General features: G+C 40.6%; 1 protein-coding gene across 2 annotated transcripts; it reads left to right on the top strand.

Annotated features, from left to right (window-relative positions):
- Window positions 1–8,225: 8,225 nt before the first annotated feature.
- On the top strand, window positions 8,226–18,185 carry LOC139574252 (uncharacterized). 2 transcript variants are annotated; one of them, XM_071398659.1, is made up of 4 exons: window positions 8,226–9,322; window positions 9,865–9,915; window positions 16,171–16,237; window positions 16,351–18,185. In XM_071398659.1, the coding sequence occupies exons 1-4, from the start codon at window positions 9,143–9,145 to the stop codon at window positions 16,707–16,709; spliced, it is 657 nt and encodes a 218-aa protein (XP_071254760.1). In that variant the 5' UTR covers window positions 8,226–9,142; the 3' UTR covers window positions 16,710–18,185. The 2 variants fall into 2 exon arrangements, with proteins under 2 accessions (XP_071254760.1, XP_071254768.1); XM_071398667.1 differs by lacking the exon at window positions 9,865–9,915 and having other exon boundaries at window positions 8,238–9,322.
- The last annotated feature ends 4,154 nt before the right edge of the window (window positions 18,186–22,339 follow it).

The raw sequence follows: 22,339 nt of genomic DNA on the forward strand, positions 1-22,339 counted from the left end.
TTTATATGTGCAATACCTAAGCACATAGAGACATCTGCAGCAAGTCCAATTGATGGAAACATCTCTGTTGGGAAAATGCGCATATTGTTTTTATGCAGATTTAGAATATTTGCATGAAAATCTGTCGCCAATTGCATGGAAACCTAGCTAGTGATACATTTTATTTACAATTCATAACGTTCGAAGCGTCCATGCCAGCAATCTGTTGCTGTGTAGTACATCAACCATAAATATAGAACTACGGTATGATTATGTAACCAATGAAACTGCTCTGGTTCCTCATTCCATCACATTTGGAATCCCCATAAACTAAGACATAGCTCCAAGATTCCCCCTGTCCTTTTCAAAGACTCAAAGCCAATGTTATTCTTGCTCCTGAGAACGTCTATGTTTACTTACACAATTCTCACTTCCTCATTCTCCAACTCACATTTCTAATATCTCTCATAATTTTCTTCATATCCAACTGAATAAAATAAGAAACTATACTATTAAACAAAGATAAATTATATAAAGAATTATATAACACTTTGGAGCACCTTAAATTAAATTTTGGGCAAAAAGGCAATTTATTCATTGAATCAGATGGCTCATTCATCACAAAACCCACTGATATTGCCAATTACTTTAATGATTTTTTTCATTGGCAAGATTAGCAAAATTAGGTATGACATGCCAGCAAAAAACACTGATACTACACATTCAAGTCTAACTGATCAAATTATGAAAGACAAGCATTGTAATTTTGAAATCCGTACAGTTAGTGTGGAAGAGGTGAAAAAATTGTTGTCTACCCAAGAATAGTAAAGTCCCCTTTTCTGGCTCAAATAGCCGACCAATCAGCCTGTTTGACCAGATACAATGCTATTTTACTGTTAACAAACTGACAGACTTTCAACATGCCTATAAGGAAGGACATTCAACAAGCACGGCACTTACACAAATGACTGATGATTGGCTCAGAGAAATTGATAATAAAAAGATTGTAGTAGCTATTTTGTTAGACTTCACTGCGGCTTTTGACAGTCTGCTGCTGGAAAAACTTGTATTATGGTTTTACTCCCCCTGCTATATTGTGGATAAAGAGTTACCTGCTCAACAGAACACAGAGGGTGTTATTTAATGGAAGCATCTCCAACATAATCCAGGTAAAATCAGGAATTCCCCTAGGCAGCTGTCTAGGCCCCTTACTTTTTTCAATCTTTACCAATGACATGCCACTGGCTTTGAATAAAGCCACTACCAAGACACTATACACATAATCTACTACAGCAAGTGAAATCACTGCAACACTTCAAGAGATGCAGTTAGTTTCAGAATGGGTGGCAAGGAATAAGTTAGTCCTAAATATTTCAAAAACTAAAAGCATTGTATTTGGGACAAATAATTCACAAAATCTCGTAATAAATAACGTGTAAATTGAACAAAGTTGGTGACTATACTTCTTGGAGTAACCCTGGATTGTAAACTGTCATGGTCAAAACAACAGTAGCTAAGATGGGGAGATGTCTATCAATAATAAAGCGCTGCTCTGCATTCTTAACAACACTATCAACAAGTCAGGTTCTAGTTGTCACACCTGGACTACTGTTCAGTCATGTAGTCAGGTGCCACAAAGAGGGACCTCGGAAAATTACAATTGGCTCAAAACAGGGCAGCACGGGTGGCCAATACATGTACACGGAGCGCTAACATTAATAATATGCATGTAAATCTCTCATGGCTCACAGTGGAGAAGATTGACTTTATCACTACTTGTTTTTGTAAGTGTTGACATGCTGAATGCACCGAGGTGTCTGTTTAAACTACTTGCACACAGCTTGGACACCCATGCATACCCCACAAGTTTCTTCACAATCCCCTAGTCAAGAACAAACTATGGGAGGCGCACAGTACTACATAGAGCCATGACTAAAGTACATGGAACTCTATTCAACATCAGGTAACTGATGTAAGCAGTGGAATAAGATTTTAAAAAACAGATAAAAATCCCCTTATGGAACAGCAGGGACTGTGAAGACACGCACTCACAATACACACATACGTACATAGTAATATTGTTGTATGGTGGTATTATACATTTTGTATTGTAGATATGTAGTGGTGTAATAATGTTATATGATGTACTGTTTTTTCTTTTGTTTTATGTGTGATTTAAGTACCTTAATGAGTTTGGACCCCAGGAAGAGTAGCTGCTCCCTTGGCAGCAGCTTATGGGGATCCCTAATAAATACAAATACAAAGAGAAAGTGTTTGAACTGGAATGTCAAGTGATAGAACAAGATGCACCTGCAATACTTGGAAGATCAGCTAGTCTGCAAATTGGCTTAATACAGAGAATATTCAAGCTTGAACAAAGGACAGAGACTGACATTTTGGGTGAATATGAAGATTCATTCACAGGACTTGGATGTGTTCCAGGAGTTCATCACACACAAATAGACCCAGACGTCACACCAGTGGTTCACTCACCCAGAAAGGTACCAGTAGCACTAAAATAAAAACTTGAAAAGGAACTGAACCGCATGGAAAATATGTTGTTGTCAGGCAAACTGAGCCTTCTGAAAGGAGAAAACAGCTTGGTGACAATCGTGAAGCCAAACAAAATATAGGTATGCATGGACCAACAGGATCTTAAAGCCATCAAGAGAGAAAATTATCTTTTACGTACCATTGAAGAGGAAGTTGCTGAAATGCCCAACGCTAAGGTATTTTCAGTGGTTGATGCAAACCAAGGATTCTGGAAAATCCAACTGGATGAAGAGAGCTCCCGACTACACATCACTACGCCGTTTGGGAGGTATTCATTCAAGAGACTGCTGTTCTGAATCGCGTCCGCTCCAGAGGTGCCTCGCGCAGAATATCGGAAGGTCTGAAAGGTGTCTAAACATCATGGATGACATTCTTGTCTTGGGTGATGACACAGAGCAGCACGACCGGAGACTGAGATAGCTACTAGACAGAATGAGAAGCATCAACTTGAAATTGAATATGGACAAGTGCAAAATCAGAATGACAGAAATTCTCTACATTGACATGTGTTAAGTAAAGAAGACTTGAAACCAGCCTCCAAAAAGGTCAGAGCAATACAAGAAAGGCCAGGGCCAGAGGACAAAGCAGCGCTTCAGAGGTTCATGGGAATGTTGCAGTACATCACAAGGTTCATCCCAAATCTCTCAGGTGTCAGCGCACCACTGAGACAACTGCTGGAAGGAGAAATTCAGTGGGACTGGGAGTCTGCACAGGAACAGAGCTTCAAAAGCATGAAAACACTTAAAATCACATGCGCCAAATACAGAAAGGTACATTACAGTGAAATGCTTACTTACAAGCCCTTAACCAACAATGCAGTTAAGAATAATGTGTTAAGTAAAAAATAGATAAGTAAAAAAATATCAAATGAAAGTTACAAATAATTAAAGAGCAGCAGTAAAATAACAGTAGCATATACAGAGGGTACCGGTACAGAGTCAATGTGCGGTTAGTCGAGGTAACATGTACATGTAGGTAGAGTTAAAGTGACTATGCATATATAATAAACAGAGTAGCAGCAACGTAAATGAGGGGGGAGGGGGGGGGGGAATGCAAATAGCCATTTGATTAGCTTGTCAGCAATGCGCCAGTGTTAAAGTACTATGATGTTTTTTTTTTAAATGACTATCTGTGGATGCAAGCTCAAAAGGCTTGGGAGCTGTGATCCTGCAAGATGGTCAGCCAATCGCATACGGGTCAAGATCCATCACAGACTGTCAAAAGAGATACGCTCAAATTGAAAAAGAGCTAATGGCGATAGTGTATGGCTGCAAGAAGTTTCATCAATACCTGTATGAAAAACAGATCCAGGTGGAGTCAGACCACAAACCCTTGGAAACAATCTTCAAGAAGTCGCTCCAGAAAGTACCAGCCAGACTACAGAGAATGCTGATGAGACTAGAGATAGTCTACTTGTGACAGACAAGCCAGGAAAGGAGATACACGTCGCTGATGCACTGAGCCGAGCATACTTGAAGGATTAGAGAGAGAAATTGTTTGATGATGAGCTGGATGTAAACTACATCGATCAAAAGCCTGTTTCAGAGGAGAAACTGCAAAATTAAAACAGCAACAGCAGAAGATGGAGAGTTAAAACTGGTCACAGAAACAGTTAAAAAAGGATGGCCAGACACGAGAGGGAAAGTTGCAAAGAAAATACAGCAACACTGCACCTTCAGAGAGGACTTGAAATACTCAGATGGACTGCTGTTCAAAAGTTAAAACTTGTTGTCTCTCAGAAAATGAGAAGAAATCTGAAAAATCCATGAAGCACACATGGGAATTGTAAAATGTAAGGAAAGAGGAAGGGAAGTTCTGTTCTGGCCAGGCGTGGCTAAACAGATTGAAGATGTAACAAAATATGCAGTCTGCAACAAACACAAAAACAACAACCAAACAGCCACTCATGTCCCATCCAATATAAGAGAGAGCTTGGGCCAAAGTTAGAGTGGACCTCTTCCATTACAATGACACAGAATTTCTACTATGTGTGGATTATTACAAAATACCCAGAAATCTCCAAGTTCAGTGGGACAGCAAGTAAACACATCATTACAGCAGTAAAGTCGATCTTTGCCAAGCATGGGGTGCTCAACGTTTTGTGCCCCACTCACAGCTTGTGAGTCAAGAAATGTCTTGTGAGTCAAGAGTTTTCTACCAGCTGAGAGTTCAAACATGTCACATCGAGCCTTAGATTTCCACAGTCAAACGGCCAAGCTGAGAGAGTAGTTCAGACTGAAGAACCTGTATAAAAAGCTATTTTTTGTACCTTTATTTAACTAGGCAAGTCAGTTAAGAACAAAATATTATTTACAATGATGGCTTGGGAACAGTGGGTTAATCTGCCTTGTTCAGGGGCAAAACAACAGATTTTTACCGTGTCAGCTCAGGGATTCGATCTTGCGACCTTTCGGTTACTGGCCCAACGCTCTAACCACTAGGCTACCTGCTGCCCCACATACACTGCATTTGGAAAATATTCAGACCACTTGACATTTTCCACATTTTGTTACGTTACAGCCTTATTCTAAATTTCATACATTTTATTTGTCTCCTCAATCTACACACAATACCCCATAATGACAAATCGAAAACATGTTTTTAGAAATTCTTGCAAATGTATAAAAAAACTAAAACAGAAATACCTTATTTACATAACAAATTCAGACCCTTTGTTATAAGACGTGAAATTGAGCTCAGGTGCATCCTGTTTCCATTGATCATCCTTGAGATGTTTCTATAACTGGATTGGAGTCCACCTGTGGCAAATTCAATTGATTGGACATGATTTGGAAATGGCACACACCTGCCTATATATAGTCTCAAGGTTGACAGTGCATGTCAGAGCAAAAACCAAGCCATGAGGTCGAAGGAATTTTCCGTAGAACTCAGAGACAGGATTGTGTCGAGGCACAGGTCTGGGGAAGGGTGCCAAAACATTTCTGCAGCATGGAAGGTCCTCAAGAACACAGTGGCATCCATTCTTAAATGGAAGAAGTTTGGAACCACCAAGACTCTTCCTAGACCTGGCCGCCTGGCCAGACTGAGCAATCGGGGGAAGAGGGCCTTGGTCAGGGAGGTGACAAAGAACCTGATGGTCACTCTGAATGAGTTCTAGAGTTCCTCTTTGGAGATGGGAGAACCTTCCAGAAGGACAACCATCTCTGCAGCACTCCACTAATCAGTCCTTTATGGTAGAGTGGCCAGACGGAAGCCACTCCTCAGTAAAAGGCACATGACAGCCCACTTGGTGTTTGCCAAAAGGCAACTAAAGGACTCAGACCATGAGAAACAAGATTCTCTGGTCTGATGAAACCAAGATGGAACTCTTTGGCCTGAATGCCAAGTGTCACGTCTGAAGGAACCTGCCACCATCTCTACGGTGAAGCATGGTGGTGGCAGCATCATGCTGTGGGGATGTTTTTCAGCCGCAGGGACTGGGAGACTAGTCAAGGTCGAGGAAAAGATGAACGGAGCAAAGTAGAGAGAGATCTTTGATGAAAACCTGCTCCAGAGCTCTCAGGACCTCAGACTGGGGCGAAGGTTCACCTTCTAAAAGGACAAATACACTAAGCACACAGCCAAGACAACGCAGGAGTTGCTTCGGGACAAGTCTCTTAATGTCCTTGAGAGGCCCAGCCAGGGCCTGTACTTGAACCCGATCAAACGTCTCTGGAGAGACCTGAAAATAGCTGTGCAGCGACGCTCCCCATCCAACCTGACAGACCTTGAGAGGATTTGCAGAGAAGAATGGGAGAAACTCCCAAAATACAGGTGTGCCAAGCTTGTAGCATCATACCCAAGAAGACTCAAGGCTGTAATCACTGCCAAAGGTGCTTCAACAAAGTTCTGAGTAAATGGTCTGAATACTTAAGTAAATGTGATTTCAGTTTTAATTTTATTTCCAAAAATATATATATTTTTTCTTTGTCATTATGTGGTATTGTGTGTAGATTGATGAGGGAAAACTATTTAATCAATTTTAGAATAAGGCTGTTACATAGTGAAAACGTAGCGCTCATTGAGTAAAGAAACACCCCTGGATGGAGTAGGTCTCTCACCTGCACACCTACTGATGGGAGGGAGGCTGCAGACAAAGATTTTGAAGTCAGAGAGATTGTTAAATCCAGGACTCTATCAGCATATCAGGAACAGGCTCACAAGCAGACAACAGAGACAAAACACTAACTTGACCAAAGCACTTATAAGCTTTTGGTCATGAAGGAAGGAGAACGAGTCAGGAACAGACAAGACAACAAATGGCAACCAGCGATTTTAATTGGAAAACATGACCAGCCAAGGTCATACATAGTACAAACACAAAATGAGAGAATCTACTGAAGGAACCGGAGACACCTGTTAAAAAACACATGAAACACACCCAGAGAGACACTCAGAAACCATAATGGACTTCCCTTATCCAGTGGAAAGAGAACCTGAAACAGGTGTCAGCCTGGAAGAAAACTACTCACCTGTGTGTTCTCCAGCACCAACAACACCAAAACAAACTATGGAAAGCAACAATGTAAACACTGACACACCAGTGAATTCAACTCGTTATGGAAGACCTATCAGAATGCCAATTCTGTCAGTGTTTGTAGTTCAAACAGACTGTTGAAAAACAAACAAAAAACAAAATAGAAGAAAAAATAAAACATTGACAAGACATTAATAATAACAATGTAATGACTATTGTGATGTCTATATTACCAAGAAAAAAAAGCAACGTTTGTTTGCATATTGTTTGCAATGTGAAACACTGAGTTGAAAGAACATTGTTTTGAGAAACAAATGATCCAAAGAAAGGGAGATGTGATGCATATACTAACCTGTAGTGCCTGAGGGCTGCTCTGTTACTATTTACTACATGTCATCATCTGTACTTTGCACAATTACATCAGATAAACATGGTTATTTTACCCGCATTCCTGTGTGCTAGTATATTACAAAGCCTATTGCTCATACTCTTAATGATCGGCTATGAAAAGCCAACTGACATTTATTCCTGATTATTATTTGACCATGCTTGTCATTTATGAACATTTTGAAAATCTTGGCTCTCTCTAATCCTCTCCTTCTCTCTTTCTTTCTCTCTCTCGGAGGACCTGAGCCCTAGGACCATACGTCAGGACTACCGGGCATGATGACTCCTTGCTGTCCCCAGTCCACCTGGCCTTGCTGCTGTTCCAGTTTCAACTGTTCTGCCTGCGGTTATGGAACCGCCACCTGTCCCAGACCTGCTGTTTTCAACTCTTAATGATCGGCTATGAAAAGCCAACTGAAAATTATTCATGATTATTATTTGACCATGCTTGTCATTTATGAACATTTTTAACATCTTGGCATAGTTCTGTTATAATCTCCACCCGGCACAGCCAGAAGAGGACTGGCCACCCCTCATAGCCTGGTTCCTCTCTAGGTTTCTTCCTAGGTTTTGGCCTTTCTAGGGAGTTTTTCCTAGCCACCGTGCTTCTACACTTGCATTGCTTGCTGTTTGGGGTTTTAGGCTGGGTGTCTGTACAGCACTTTGATATATCAGCTGATGTACGAAGGGCTATATAAAATAAACTTGATTGAAACTTGATATGCCACAAGAAAGGAAAGGTCAGTTATTTCCATTACAACCTAAACAACGTTAGAAAAAGATAGTGGTATCCAACTTTCACTTAGGGAAGTGTTTTTGTTCCATAATGTCCATCTAATCATCATATGTGTAGGTGTTGTTTTGGCCTTTGTCATCACTATCCAGGTCAGTGTACTCAAATACCAAGATTGACACCTTAACCCTGTTGTGTGGTCCGGAAACTTTCCCCAGGTCAGCCACAAGTAACCAAAGTGAAACCATAAGAGGTGCACAGCACAGCCTGACATGCAGCTGAGACTGGGAGATTTGAGAGATGCAAACATTTGAAACACAACCTTGTGACATGTTATCATATTAATGTGCTGAAGAGTGGGGTTTGAATATGTTGACTTGACCTGTATTTTACTACAGTACTTTCGCACAGAAAGAGAAAGAGGAAGAGAATAGAAAAAGAAAGCGAATTACGCACTGACACATCAGAAAAGTGAATGGACTCACATTGAACAGTGCCAAAACACTATCAAAATCTATCGGTTTGATTCGGTTTATAGTAGTAGCTGACAAATCACATTGTAAAATCTATTTAGGGGAAGGATGTGAATGACTCATTTTCACTTAAAGGTCAATGTTTATCACGCCCTCGTTTTCTCATTGGTTGTGAGTGGTGTTCCTCTTTCTCTATGAGAGTAGTGTGAATAGTAGAAGGGCCAGTCCCCTACGTGAAGAGTTATCTAGTCTCTTTGTTTTCCTTCAGTCACTCAGGAAAGTACCAGCCCAACCTGCCTCCTGTCCTGGACAGCTACAGAGGAACACAGAACAGAAAACAGACATAAAGACGTCCTCGTCGGATACAGACGCAACACACACACAGCAGTGTTCTGAGGTTTCACAGCAGAGGAAGCCAAGAGGACAAACACACAGCGGCTCCATCTCTCTCTCTTCCTGCACTCCCTCTGCTGCATCTCAGGGGACTGAGGTTGCTCTACCCGAGCCTCTCTCTCCCCCACAGCCGGACGTTGCAGATTGATGATGCCGCAGCAGTCAATGGATCGCTGTGAGGTTTCAGAGAACTGCCACCATCATAGCCCGGGGGCCCAGGGGAGCCAGCGGCGCCTGGTCAGTGGACTCCTTCTCTGGGTCGGTCTCCTCACCGTCAGCCATGTGGTCTCCATCACCCTACTCATCATCACCAGGCCACACGCACTGGTAAGACTGCTAACCTGCATAGACACACACTTACACACTCTCTGGTGTGTGTTAACTATGTAATGCTGTTGCTAGTTTTTTATTGAAAAAGAGCCCCTGACCATCACAACTTAGGGAGGGACATAGTGAAATCAAGTTGAATTAAATCTGAGATATGTATTGTAGCTCCCTTTGTGTAAAAATAAGATGAGATCTTGAAGTTGGATCAATGTGTGTCAATAGAGCGGTGTATTGTAGCTGTGGTAACACCTGCCTGTTGCACCTGTTGAGTACAAGCCTCTGAAGTGGTTTCAGTAGCATCACAGCTGGTGGGCGAAACGCATCACTATGTGTGGTTTAGTACTGGTGACATCAGAACCCTGTTCTCCGATATGAAAGGGCTGGTTGTGTGCTACTGAATGATCACTGTGTATATCATATTAATACTGTTTCATAAAGCCTACAGTAGAGCTGAATACAAATGTCTTTCTCAGGCTAAATGTAGTTACTTACAAGTTACTGATAGGACAATCGTCATGATATTTCCCATCTCCCTCCCCCAGCCTCTGACAGAAATAGTTTCAGCTCCAAAACCCACAGCAGACTCATCTCTGGTTAGCTAACCACAAGACGGGTTTAAACATGTTTCCAACCTCTAACAAGTTTTAACATGTCCCATGCAAACGTTTTGTTCATTTTTGACCCCTACAAGACAGAGAGTAGTCATAACATCATCATCATCATCATCATCATCATGATATACAGTGGGGCAAAAATGTATTTAGTCAGCCACCAATTGTGTAAGTTCTCCCACTTAAAAAGATGAGAGAGGCCTGTAATTTTCATCATAGGTACACTTCAACTATGACAGACAAAATTAGAAGAAAAAAATCCAGAAAATCACATTGTAGGATTTTTAATGAATTTATTTGCAAATTATGGTGGAAAATAAGTATTTGGTCACCTACAAACAAGCAAGATTTCTGGCTCTCACAGACCTGTAACTTCTTCTTTAAGAGGCTCCTCTGTCCTCCACTCGTTACCTGTATTAATGGCACCTGTTTGAACTTGTTATCAGTATAAAAGACACCTGTCCACAACCTCAAACAGTCACACTCCAAACTCCACTATGGCCAAGACCAAAGAGCTGTCAAAGGACACCAGAAACAAAATTGTAGACCTGCACCAGGCTGGGAAGACTGAATCTGCAATAGGTAAGCAGCTTGGTTTGAAGAAATCAACTGTGGGAGCAATTATTAGGAAATGGAAGACATACAAGACCACTGATAATCTCCCTCGATCTGGGGCTCCACGCAAGGTCTCACCCCGTGGGGTCAAAATGATCACAAGAACGGTGAGCAAAAATCCCAGAACCACACGGGGGGACCTAGTGAATGACCTGCAGAGAGCTGGGACCAAAGTAACAAAGCCTACCATCAGCAACGGCATGAAGATGAAACGTGGCTGGGTCTTTCAGCATGACAATGATCCCAAACACACCGCCCGGGCAACGAAGGAGTATTTCAAGGTCCTGGAGTGGCCTAGCCAGTCTCTAGATCTCAACCCCATAGAAAATCTTTGGAGGGAGTTGAAAGTCCGTGTTGCCCAGCAACAGCCCCAAAACATCACTGCTCTAGAGGAGATCTGCATGGAGGAATGGGCCAAAATACCAGCAACAGTGTGTGAAAACCTTGTGAAGACTTACAGAAAACGTTTGACCTCTGTCATTGCCAACAAAGGGTATATAACAAAGTATTGAGATAAACTTTTGTTATTGACCAAATACTTATTTTCCACCATAATTTGCTAATAAATTCATTAAAAATCCTACAATGTGATTTTCTGGATTTTCTTTTCTCATTTTGTCTGTCATAGTTGAAGTGTACCTATGATGAAAATTACAGGCCTCTCTCATCTTTTTAAGTGGGAGAACTTTCACAATTGGTGGCTGACTAAATACTTTTTTGCCCCACTGTACATGGCCTGCCAATAGGATATACAATAGACCAGGGTTTCCCAAAACTCAGTCCTGGGGTCTCCCTGGGGTACACGTTTTGGTTTTTGCCCTAGTACTACACAGCTGATTAAAATAATCAAGGCTGGATTATTTTAATAAGCTGTGGTGCTAGGGCAAAAACCAAAACGTGTACCTGTGGGAGGACCCCGGACCAAGTTTTGGAAACCCGGCAATAGATCATTTTGAATGCATCTTGGAAGGGACCTGAGCCTAGGCTAGGCCATACCTCGTCAGTCCCGCTTTCTCTGTCTGACTTATCATCCTCCAGGCTCTCAGACAATAGAGGGCTCAACCACCAGCCTCACCGCACTGCAGGGAAAGGTGACATGTCATAACATCATATCCACATGCCGGGAAATGCCACTGTGCAGATTTTCCTTCTCTGAAATCAGATTTCAATCTCTGTTTTACGATCATGAAAGTGTGGCATACTCCATTAGTAAGTGTTAATGGAGGCAACTAGTTCAAATTCATTCCTAAATATAATAGGCATGCAACATCTAGCCCAAATCTAGACACCTTTATTATTATTTAATTTATCAATAAGCCGTGTCTAAGGGCATTCCATAGAGCTTGCGAGAAATCGCCCGACCCGTTGTTGTACATGTTTTAGCAGCATGTTTCCCGTGTTGGATGGTATCCGTAATAGTTTCTGATGGAAACGTTGTTGTTTGCGTCGCTGAGCAGTGCACAAGAAAGTATTAAATCCAATCGTTTGATGCTAACCCCATCCCCTCCAATTTAATTAGAAGATGGATTCCCCAACTGAGCACTCACATGGCACGCTCTCACTTCTAGACAGGTAAACAGAATGTCAGCAATCAGACAATAAAATGTCACTTAAGGCCCCCAAAAGGGTAGGGCCAGCTCTGACTGCATGTGTGGATATGGATGTGGGTATGCAGACCTGCAAGCCATTGCAGCCCATCATGATGAGTTCAGATAGTGTGTGGCCCCCTTCCCCATCAAAGTTGCACATCCCTGCCCTATATGGAACATCACTGTTAAAATAACTGTACTTACTGTTATATCTGTATAAGTGACAGCAAACTCTGTAGGGATATGTAACATCTAGACATAAGTAATATAATAACTACAGGTTCTACTATGCCCATTGAAGGGAAACAGTAGAAAGGCAGATATATATATATTTTTAAAGGTTATTAAGCTTAGAGGTTTAGGTTTGCTTGTTGGACACTATAAATAAACAGTAAATATTTCACTGAAATATAAAACGCACAACAGAATAAACAATCACCTTAATGGAGGTCTGAGTCACTATACTGGTTGCACTCCCAATGCCTCTCCAAACACAGAATAGTCTGCAGCCAACTAAAAAATAAATCCACTATTGCAGTGGCAGCACAGAACAATAGAACATTTGTAATATTGTCACATATACAGTACCAGTCTAAAGTTTGGACACATCTACTCATTCCAGGGTTTTTGTTTATTTTGGCTATTTTCTACATTGTAAAATAATAGTGAAGACATCAAAACTATGAAATAACACATATGGAATCATGTAGTAACCAAAAAAGTGTTAAATCAAAATAGATTTTAGATTTTAGATTTTTCAAAGTAGCCACCCTTTGCCTTGACAACAGCTTTGCACACTCTTGGCATTATCTCAACCAGCTTCATGAGGTAGTCACCTGGAATGCATTTAAATTAACAGGTGTGCCTTGTAAAAAGTTAATCTGTGGAATTTATTTCCTTCTTGATGCTTTTGAGCCAATCAATCAGTTGTGTTGTGACAAGGAAGGGAAGATATACAGAAGATAGTGCTATTTGGTAAAAGACCAAGTCCATATTATGGCAAGAAGAGCTCAAATAAGCAAAGAGAAATGACAGTCCATCATTATGTTAACCTCTCTGGGATATGTGGGACGGTAGCGTCCCACCTGGCCAACATCCAGTGAAATTGCAGAGCGCCAAATTTAAATAAATTACTATAAAAATTAAACTTTCATGAAATCACACATTCAATATACCAAATTACTACAAGCTACACTTGTTGTGAATCCAGCCAACGTGTCAGATTTCAAAAATGCTTTACGGCGAAAGCAAACAATGCTATTATCTGAGGACAGCACCCCAGCTAACAATCACAGACCATCATATTTCAACCTTCCAGGCGCGACACAAAACGCAGAAATAAAGATATAGTTCATGCCTTACCTTTGACGAGCTTCTTCTGTTGGCACTTCAATATGTCCCATAAACATCACAAATGGTAATTTTGTTCGATTAATTCCGTCGATATATATCCAAAATGTCCATTTATTTGGCGCGTTTGATCCAGAAAAACACCGGTTCCAACTTGCACAACGTGACGACAAAATATCTCAAAAGTTACCTGTAAGCGTTGTACAAACATTTCAAACTACTTTTGTAATACAACTTTAGGTATTTTTTAACGTAAATAATTGATAAAATTGAAGACGGGATGATCTGTGTTCAATACTGGAGGAAAACAATGTGTAGCATGCTTTCTGGTCACGCGCCTCTAACAAACAGTACACTTCACTGGAGCCTCATTCTGAACATGGCTACTTCTTCATTTCTCAAAGGAAAAACCTCAACCAATTTCTAAAGACTGTTGACATCCAGTGGAAGCGATAGGAACTGCAGGAAGGTCCCTTAGAAATCTGGATTCCCAATGAAAACCCATTGAAAAGAGAGTGACCTCAAAAAAAATATATCTGAATGGTTTGTCCTCTGGGTTTTGCCTGCCAAATAAGTTCTGTTATAGTCACAGACATGATTCAGACAGTTTTAGAAACTTCAGAGTGTTTTCAATCCAATACTAATAATAATAAGCATATATTAGCATCTGGGACTGAGTAGGAGGCAGTTTAATCTGGGCACGCTTTTCATCCAAACATGAAAATGCTGCCCCCTATCCTAGAGAAGTTAAGACATGAAGGTCAGTCAATGCAGAACATTTCAAGAACTTTAAGCGTTTCTTAAAGTGCAGTTGCAAAAACCATCAAGCGCTATGATGAAACTGGCTCTCATGAGGAACACCACAGGAAAGGAACACCCAGAGTTACCTCTTATGCAGAAGATAAGTTCATTAGAGTTACCAGGCTCAGAAATTGCAGCCCAAATAAATGCTTCACAGAGTTCAAGTAACAGACACATCAACTGTTCAGAGGAGACTGTGTGAATCAAGCCTTCATTGTCAAATTGCTGCAAAGAAACCACTACTAAAGGACACCAATAATAAGAAGAGACTTGCTTGGGCCAAGAAACATGAGCAATGAACATTAGACCGGTGGAAATCTGTATTTTGTTATTTGTGAGATGCAGAGTAGGTGAAAGGATGATCTCCGCATGTGTTGTTCCCACCATGAAGCATGGAGGAGGAGGTGTGATGGTGTTGGGGTGCATTGCTGGTGACACTGTCAGTGATTTATTTAGAATTCAAGGCACACTTAACCTGCATGGCTACCACAGCATTCTGCAGCAATACGCCATCACATCTGGTTGGCACTTAGTGGGACTATCATTTGTTTTTCAACAGAACAATGACCCAACACACCTCCAGGCTGTGTAAGGACCATTTGACCAAGAAGGAGAGTGATGGAGTGCTGCATCAGATGACCTGGCCTCCACAATCACCCGACCTCAACCCAATTGAGATGGTTTGGGATGAGTTGGATCGCAGAGTGAAGGAAAAGCAGCCAACAAGTGCTCAACATATGTGGGAACTCCTTGGAAAAGCATTCCAGGTGAAGCTGGTTGAGAGAATGCCATGAGTGTGCAAAGCTGTCATCAAGGCAAAGGGTGGCTACTTTGAAGAATCTAACATATGAAATATATTTTGATTTGTTTAACACTCTTTTGGTTACTACATGATTCCACATATTCCATATTTTATAGTGTTGATGTTGTCACTATTATTCTGCTATGTAGAAAATAGTCAACCCTTGAATGAGTAGGTGTGTCCAAATTTTTGACTGGTACTGTATATCAGCATTGATACAGATAATGTAACAAACATACCTTCAGAGCACATTTGACCTCACCCCAAACTCTTCTCCAAAAAAATCTGCATGATTCTCAAAATGGTTTCCCTCAAACATGAACTTGCTCAGCACCAATACAGTACAACATCTCCAAATTTTCTTCAGGGACAAAAAGCTCTCTTGAACAAATACCAAAAATGGTGGATAAATTAAGATAGAAGAAGAATGGCCTGAGTGAACTATGGTATAATGGCGTTCGCAACAATTTGATGTGATGTGCATTCCGCCAGCTACTGTGCAGGTGAATAATAAGGATCCCCAAAAAGGAAATAATGTGGGTAAAAATTAAATCAAATATCTTATAATCTATTAAAAAAGAAATTAACTAAACAAAATCAACCTGCTTTTCTGTATATAAAAAAAAATAAAAAATAAAAATAATAATAATAATAATATAAAAAATAAAATAAAAATCACTTCCTCTTCCGTCTCTGCAGATACTGAGGGGTGCTTTTATACTTTCCTTCCTGTGCTTCCCTAAATAGGGTCCCCAGGGAAACATAGACAACAGCTGTAGTTTGTACCCTGTCACAGATAAAAAGTTTGAAGATCATACTTTGTTCCAGGGTTGGGGTTAATTATATTTCAATTCCAGTCAATTCAGGAAGTACACTGAAATTCAAATTCTAGTTCCAATTATCTTCAGTGCTTTTCAATGAGGAAAATTACTTTTTAAATTGACTGGAATTGAAATGGAATTGACCACAACCCTTCTTTGTTTTACTGTTAGGATTTGAGTCGTGTTGCTTGGATGCCCACCATTACTTCAATGAGTAGAGAGATCAGTGACTAATGATGAGTTATTTCTGTCCCCACAGAGCATACCCCTGGAGCAACAAAGAGTGCCATGGCAAATGCTCACCTTTGAACCCACAAGTATAGATGGTGAGAGTTCTTAGAAAGTTCAGTCTCTTTGAATTTTTAGATATAGTCACAATTCATTTATATTCCAATTCTAGCCACATTACTGATGCCAGTTTTCAACGTATCATCCACAGATAATGATGTCTCGGTGGCGAGAAGTGGGATCAAGTGGAAGACGCAGTCCAAGGCAAATAATTTTGTCTCCCTAAAGGAAGGATCCCTGACCATCAACCAGGATGGTTGTTACTTCCTGTATCTTCAGGTGACTCTGGAGACACCAGAGGTGTCTGGACAGCACATAGTGAGAGTGAACAAGCCCAACAGAGTCCTGCTGGAAGTAAGGATGACCAACACCTCCCTCAGCACAGGGTTCCTGGGCAGGGTTGTGGATCTAGCAGCCTCTGACATCCTCACAGTCACTGTCTCCCCTGGTGCCAGGATCAACACCACCTACACCGCCACATACCTGGGCATCATAGGTCTGTCTTCATAGACACATGTTGGGAGCTAGATCAGGGAGTCATTTGGTAGGGGTTGATTGAATAGATCCTGGGGATCTGGAATTAACTGGGATCAACCCATCATCCCACCACCTGTCAGAGAGGTGGAGTAGTCGGGAAGATCATGTGGGAGACACGGTATATTTGACTGAAACTGATTCAGTCCGACTCCCTGCTCATCACAGAAGATTATTCCACTCCTTTATACTCTACCTAGCCTTCCAACTGGTTTTGAGCTGCAAGGATTTTCTTTCCAGAATTCTACTGATTTTTTTATAATTATTTTTATTAACCTTTATTTAACTAGGCAAATCAGTTAAGAACAAATTCTTATTTACAACGAGGGCCTACCAAAATGCAAAAGGCCTCCTGCAGGGAAGGGGGATTAAAAATGTAAAATAATAATGTGTCTTGTAATGTTGGAAAAATATGTTTAAAAGTATTGGTCATCATGGGTTATGGGTTGTACTGTTACTTTGGCCTTTTTCTCTCTTGGATGAAGTAGCACTGTTTTTACCGCTCAGGATTATAGTTAGTATGTTTTTCCAGTAAATATAGGTTTTTAAGCTATGAATGAGGGGATTGTCTTATCAAGTCATGTGCACAGGGTTGTTGAGAGAATGCACAGTATCAACATATCTTTAATGTTTACTTTAATATTTGCGTATTGCTTTGTATTTAAAATATTCGTTTTTTTACCTATTTATTTTCTTCTTATTTATTTTCTATATCTATTTTGAAGGACATGTTGAAGATGTTGTAGGATGAGATGTAGAGATAATCCATGAATGTATGTCACTAACCAGGTTTCCATTCAATCGTTTTATGCGAGTAAAATACGTCAGGTAAAACATTTAATGACAGGCCTGATGGAAACAGAAAATGTTTCGGTAAACCTTCCAAATGTAGACAAAAAAAAATACGCTATACAAGGTGGGATCTTTTTGTGTCGGTAAAATTAGTTATGCGAGAAATGGCAGTGAATGGCGATGATGATCGATTCTTGGCTGTCTTTTGACAAATACAAATAATATTGCTCTTATCCAATAATCGCATAATGTTGGTAGCCTACCGCACTGTATCTGCGAGCTGTTGGCTAGAGCGCGTGTTCCAAGATCAGAGTGCGCGTTTCCTACTCCATCAGTAGAGTTGAAAATGCGTTGGAAACCCATTTTCCATTCGGTAGGCTACATGGGAATTTAACGAATTTAACGAATTTAACGAAAGTATGTTTGATGGAAACATCCCTGGGAATGCACATATCGTTTCAGCAGATTTTGGAATATTAGCATGAAAATCTAACGCAAATTGGATGGAAATCGACTTTATAGCGCCAAATAAACTAGGATAAAATGTACGTTGTTACGAATTCCACAAGTGAAGTTCCCGCTGGGAAACATGAATGTAATCTATTATATTAAGAAAGCACTGGAATTTTTTGTTCTCCAAACAAATAAATTAAGTACAATATTTGACTTGTATATGGCTTTTATTTCACCTTCAAATATTGTTTGTTGAAGCATAATTACAGAAATGAGGACTAAATTATGACATGTTGTGAAATTATATAAAAATAAAGCACAAATAGATTTAAGTCTAATGGTGTCATACCAACGCTGTAGGGGGTGAGAGCTATTATAAACAGATGTGAAACCACCAGATGTGAATCATTACCAACACAGTGAAAAAAGGGTCATATCGAACTACAGATGTAGGATCATCATTTGATCCCCCTGTTGCAGAATAACATGTAGCGTATTTGAGGTTTAAAAAGGCTTCTAAAGTTTGTAATTTCTACACTGAAATTTCAGACTTGATTTTCCATTAAGAAAAATGTATCTACAGTACATTAAGAAAGTATTCAGACCCCTTGACTTTTTCCACATTTTGTTACATTACAGCCTTATTCTAAAATGTATTAAATTGTTTTCCCCCTCATCAATCTACAAACAATACCCCATAATGAGAAAGCAAAACTAGGTTTTTAGAAATGTTTGCAAATGTATAAAAAAAAAAAAATGGAAATATCACATTTACATAAGTATTCAGACCCTTTACTCAGAACTTTGTTGAAGCACCTTTGGCAGTGATTACCGCCTCGAGTCTTCTTGGGAATGATGCTACAAGCTTGGCACACCTGTATTTGGGAAGTTTCTCCCATTCTTCTCTGCAGATCCTCTCAAGCTCTGTCAGGTTGGATGGAGAGCATCGGTGCACAGCTATTTTCAGGTCTCTCCAGAGACGTTAGATCGGATTAAAGTCCAGGCTCTGGCTGGGCCACTCAAGGACATTCAGAGACCTGTCCGAAGCCACTCCTGCGTTGTCTTGGCTGTGTGCTTAGGGTCATTGTCCTGTTGGAAGGTGAATCTTCGTCCCAGTCTGAGGTCCTGAGCAGGTTTTCATCAGGAATCTCTCTGTACTTTGCTCTGTTCATCTTTCCCTCAATGCTGACTAGTTTCCCAGTGCCTGCCGCTGAAAAACATCCCCACAGCATGATGCTGCCACCACCATGCTTCACCGTAGGGATGGTGCCAGGTTTCCTCCAGACGGCCAAATAGTTCAATCTTGGTTTCATCAGACCAGACACTCTTGTTTCTCATGGTCTAAGAGTCTTTAGGTGCTTCTTGGCAAACTCCAAGTGGGCTGTCATGTGCCTTTTACTGAGGATTGGCTTCCGTCTGGCCACTCTACCATAAAGGCCTGATTGGTGGAGTGCTGCATAGATGGTTGTCCTTCTGTAAGGTTCTCCCATCTCCACAGTGGAACTCTGGAGCTCTGTCAGGGTGACCATCGGGTTCTTGGTCACCTCCCTGAAGAAGGCCCTTCTCCCCCGATTGCTCAGTTTGGTTGGGTGGCTAGCTCTAGGAAGAGGCTTGGTGGTTCCAAACTTCTTCCATTGAAGAATGATGAGAGTCTCATAGCAAAGGGTCTGAATACTTATGTAAATAAGGTATTTCTGTATTATTAATACATTTGCTGAAATTTCTAAAACCTGTTTTCGCTCTGTCATTATGGGGTATTGTGTGTAGATTGATGAGAAAAACATTTGATATAATCAATTTTAGAATAAGGTTGTAACGTATCAAAATGTGAAAAAAGTCAAGGGGTCTGAATACTTTCCGAATGCACTGTACCCCTACAAAAATGTCTATTAATTATAAAACACATAATAATTCACATTTCCTGGTGCTAAGGGATTCTTTTCCTTCTGTAACCAACTGGCTCAAATTAAGATCCTACATCTGTATAGTTGTGTGACTTACTGAACCATGAGACCCCAGAGATCAAGTGAAAGTAGGAGGTCCTTACAGTGTGTCGCCCACATGTTGGTTGAATAATACATTCAAGGGCCCTCCCTTTAACTATGCTGTCGAGGAACAGACCCTCCAGAGGCTGAGAGCTAAGTAAAGAAGATCTTATATTGGCTTATATTGTAAACTGTCACAGAGGTATCACACAGCACATCAAATCAGTGATATTTTCTACTTATATCCTTGCAGGAGGGAGAGAAAGTGTTGTGTAGCACAGCATGACTCATCACAACCCAGACACAACACACATTTTTTCCAGTCGTTGGGGTTTTATTTTTTTTTATTTTCTCCATTTCAACGATAACCTTACATCTTTCTAATCATTGTAACATTAGCTGTTAAAACCACAGATTCCGATTACGCACTGAGTTTATCCAGAATGCTGTCCCACGTAAACAGAGATCAGAGACTAGCGTCCACCCACTCCTTGGAGAGGCTTCATGAGGAAGCCTAGACCACGTTTCTTAATGTGATGACTTTCCACTGCCAGGTGTGAGGTTAAAGACAGGAGGTATGGGCAAGTCCACACGAGAGAGAGAGTGTTTTGTGTGTGTTTCAGTACGGATGCAGTCCGCGTTGCCTCTGCTTCTTATTACCACGCACTAAGACGTCATCATGACAGTTTCCTCAAAATGTTTATTTGCTCTTATCTCTCTCTCTCTTTCTATCTCTCTCTCTCTTTTCTTTCTAACGTTCTTTCTTTCTAACGCTCTGTCTCTCCCAGTCAATGGAAAATTATATTGAAACATACGAATATGATTATCCAGAATTCATAGTTTGCTTGACAATGTTTCTGGAGAGAGCATATAGAATGATGCAAACCAACTGTGAAATGATACTCACATATATTTCTAACAGTGTGGAACACATTCATCATGGCATGTATAGGTAACTGACAAAATAAAGGGAACACTGGAGTAAATGAGGGATACAACATATATTGAAAGCAGGTACTTCCACACAGGTGGTTCCTGAGTTAGGTAAGCAATTAAAACATCCCATCATGCTTAGGGTCATGTATAAAAATGTTCAGTTGCCCATTATTTTTGGCTACCCTGGCTAGAAGAAGAGATCTCAGTGACTTTGAAAGAGGGGTCTCAAAAGTGTATATGGGGGTTTAAAGTGTGTGTGTGTGTGTGTGTGTGTGTGTGTGTGTGTGTGTGTGTGTGTGTGTGTGTGTGTGTGTGTGTGTGTGTGTGTGTGTGTGTGTGTGTGTGTGTGTGTGTGTGTGTGTGTGTGTGTGTGTGTGTGTGTGTGTGTCTCAGTCACCAGATCTCAATCCAATTGAACACTTATGGAGATTCTGGAGTAGCGCCTGAGAAAGCGTTTTCCACCACCATCAACAAAATCAAATCAAAGTTTATTTGTTACGTGCGCCGAATACAACAGGTGTAGACCTTACAGTGAAATGCTTACTTACAGACTCTAACCAATAGTGCAAAAAAGGTATTAGGTGAACAATAGGTAAGTGAAGAAATAAAACAACACCAAAACACCAAATGACGGAATTTCTTGTGGAAGAATGGTGTGGCATCCCTCCAGCAGAGTTTCAGACACTTGTAGAACATATGCCAAGGCACATTGAAGCTGTTCTGGCGGCTGTAGCAGCTCGTGGTGGTCCAACGTCCCATTAAGACACTTTGTGTTAGTGTTTCCTTTATTTTGACAGTTACCTGTAGTTTCAAGTGAAATGTTCAAAGTTGGGGACACCCCCCCCCACACACACACACACACAACATATTTATTTTATTGTCACATTCCCAGGATAGGTGCAGTGAAATGTGTTGTTTTACAGGGTCAGCCCAAATAGTACAGCGCCCCTGAACCATATTAGGGTTAAGTACCTCAATATGAAATCAATGTGAATTACTTCTTTGTTCATATTTAACTAAATAAATATATTTTACTGTACATATTAACTCAAATGGAATATGTGCCAACACAAATTGGATACAACGATCCAGTCTGTTTGGTTCCATATAGAATAAGATGCTGTTGTATTCGAAGGAGACACCAGGGAGCAGTGTTTAGCTTTAAGTAGGACCACATTTATTCTCTGGGGTCTCACAACATTTCTCACTGACATTACACACCACAAGACCTTTCTCAACCCAGGTATTTCCAAAGGTTGTAGGAAACACATGATCCATAAAACTAACAGACAAATGTGGACGTGTTGCCTCTTCAAACTGATATGGGCCTATTGTATAGATATTCCTTCATAAATGTTCCACTTCATGGTTGGTTGATGACTTCAAATGAAATGGCTGCTACAGGCCTACGTTTTCAACATGCTTAGCTGAGCCATTAAG

The sequence above is a fragment of the Salvelinus alpinus genome, chromosome 1 (assembly GCF_045679555.1).
Source record: "Salvelinus alpinus chromosome 1, SLU_Salpinus.1, whole genome shotgun sequence".
NCBI classification, from domain to species: domain Eukaryota; kingdom Metazoa; phylum Chordata; class Actinopteri; order Salmoniformes; family Salmonidae; genus Salvelinus; species Salvelinus alpinus.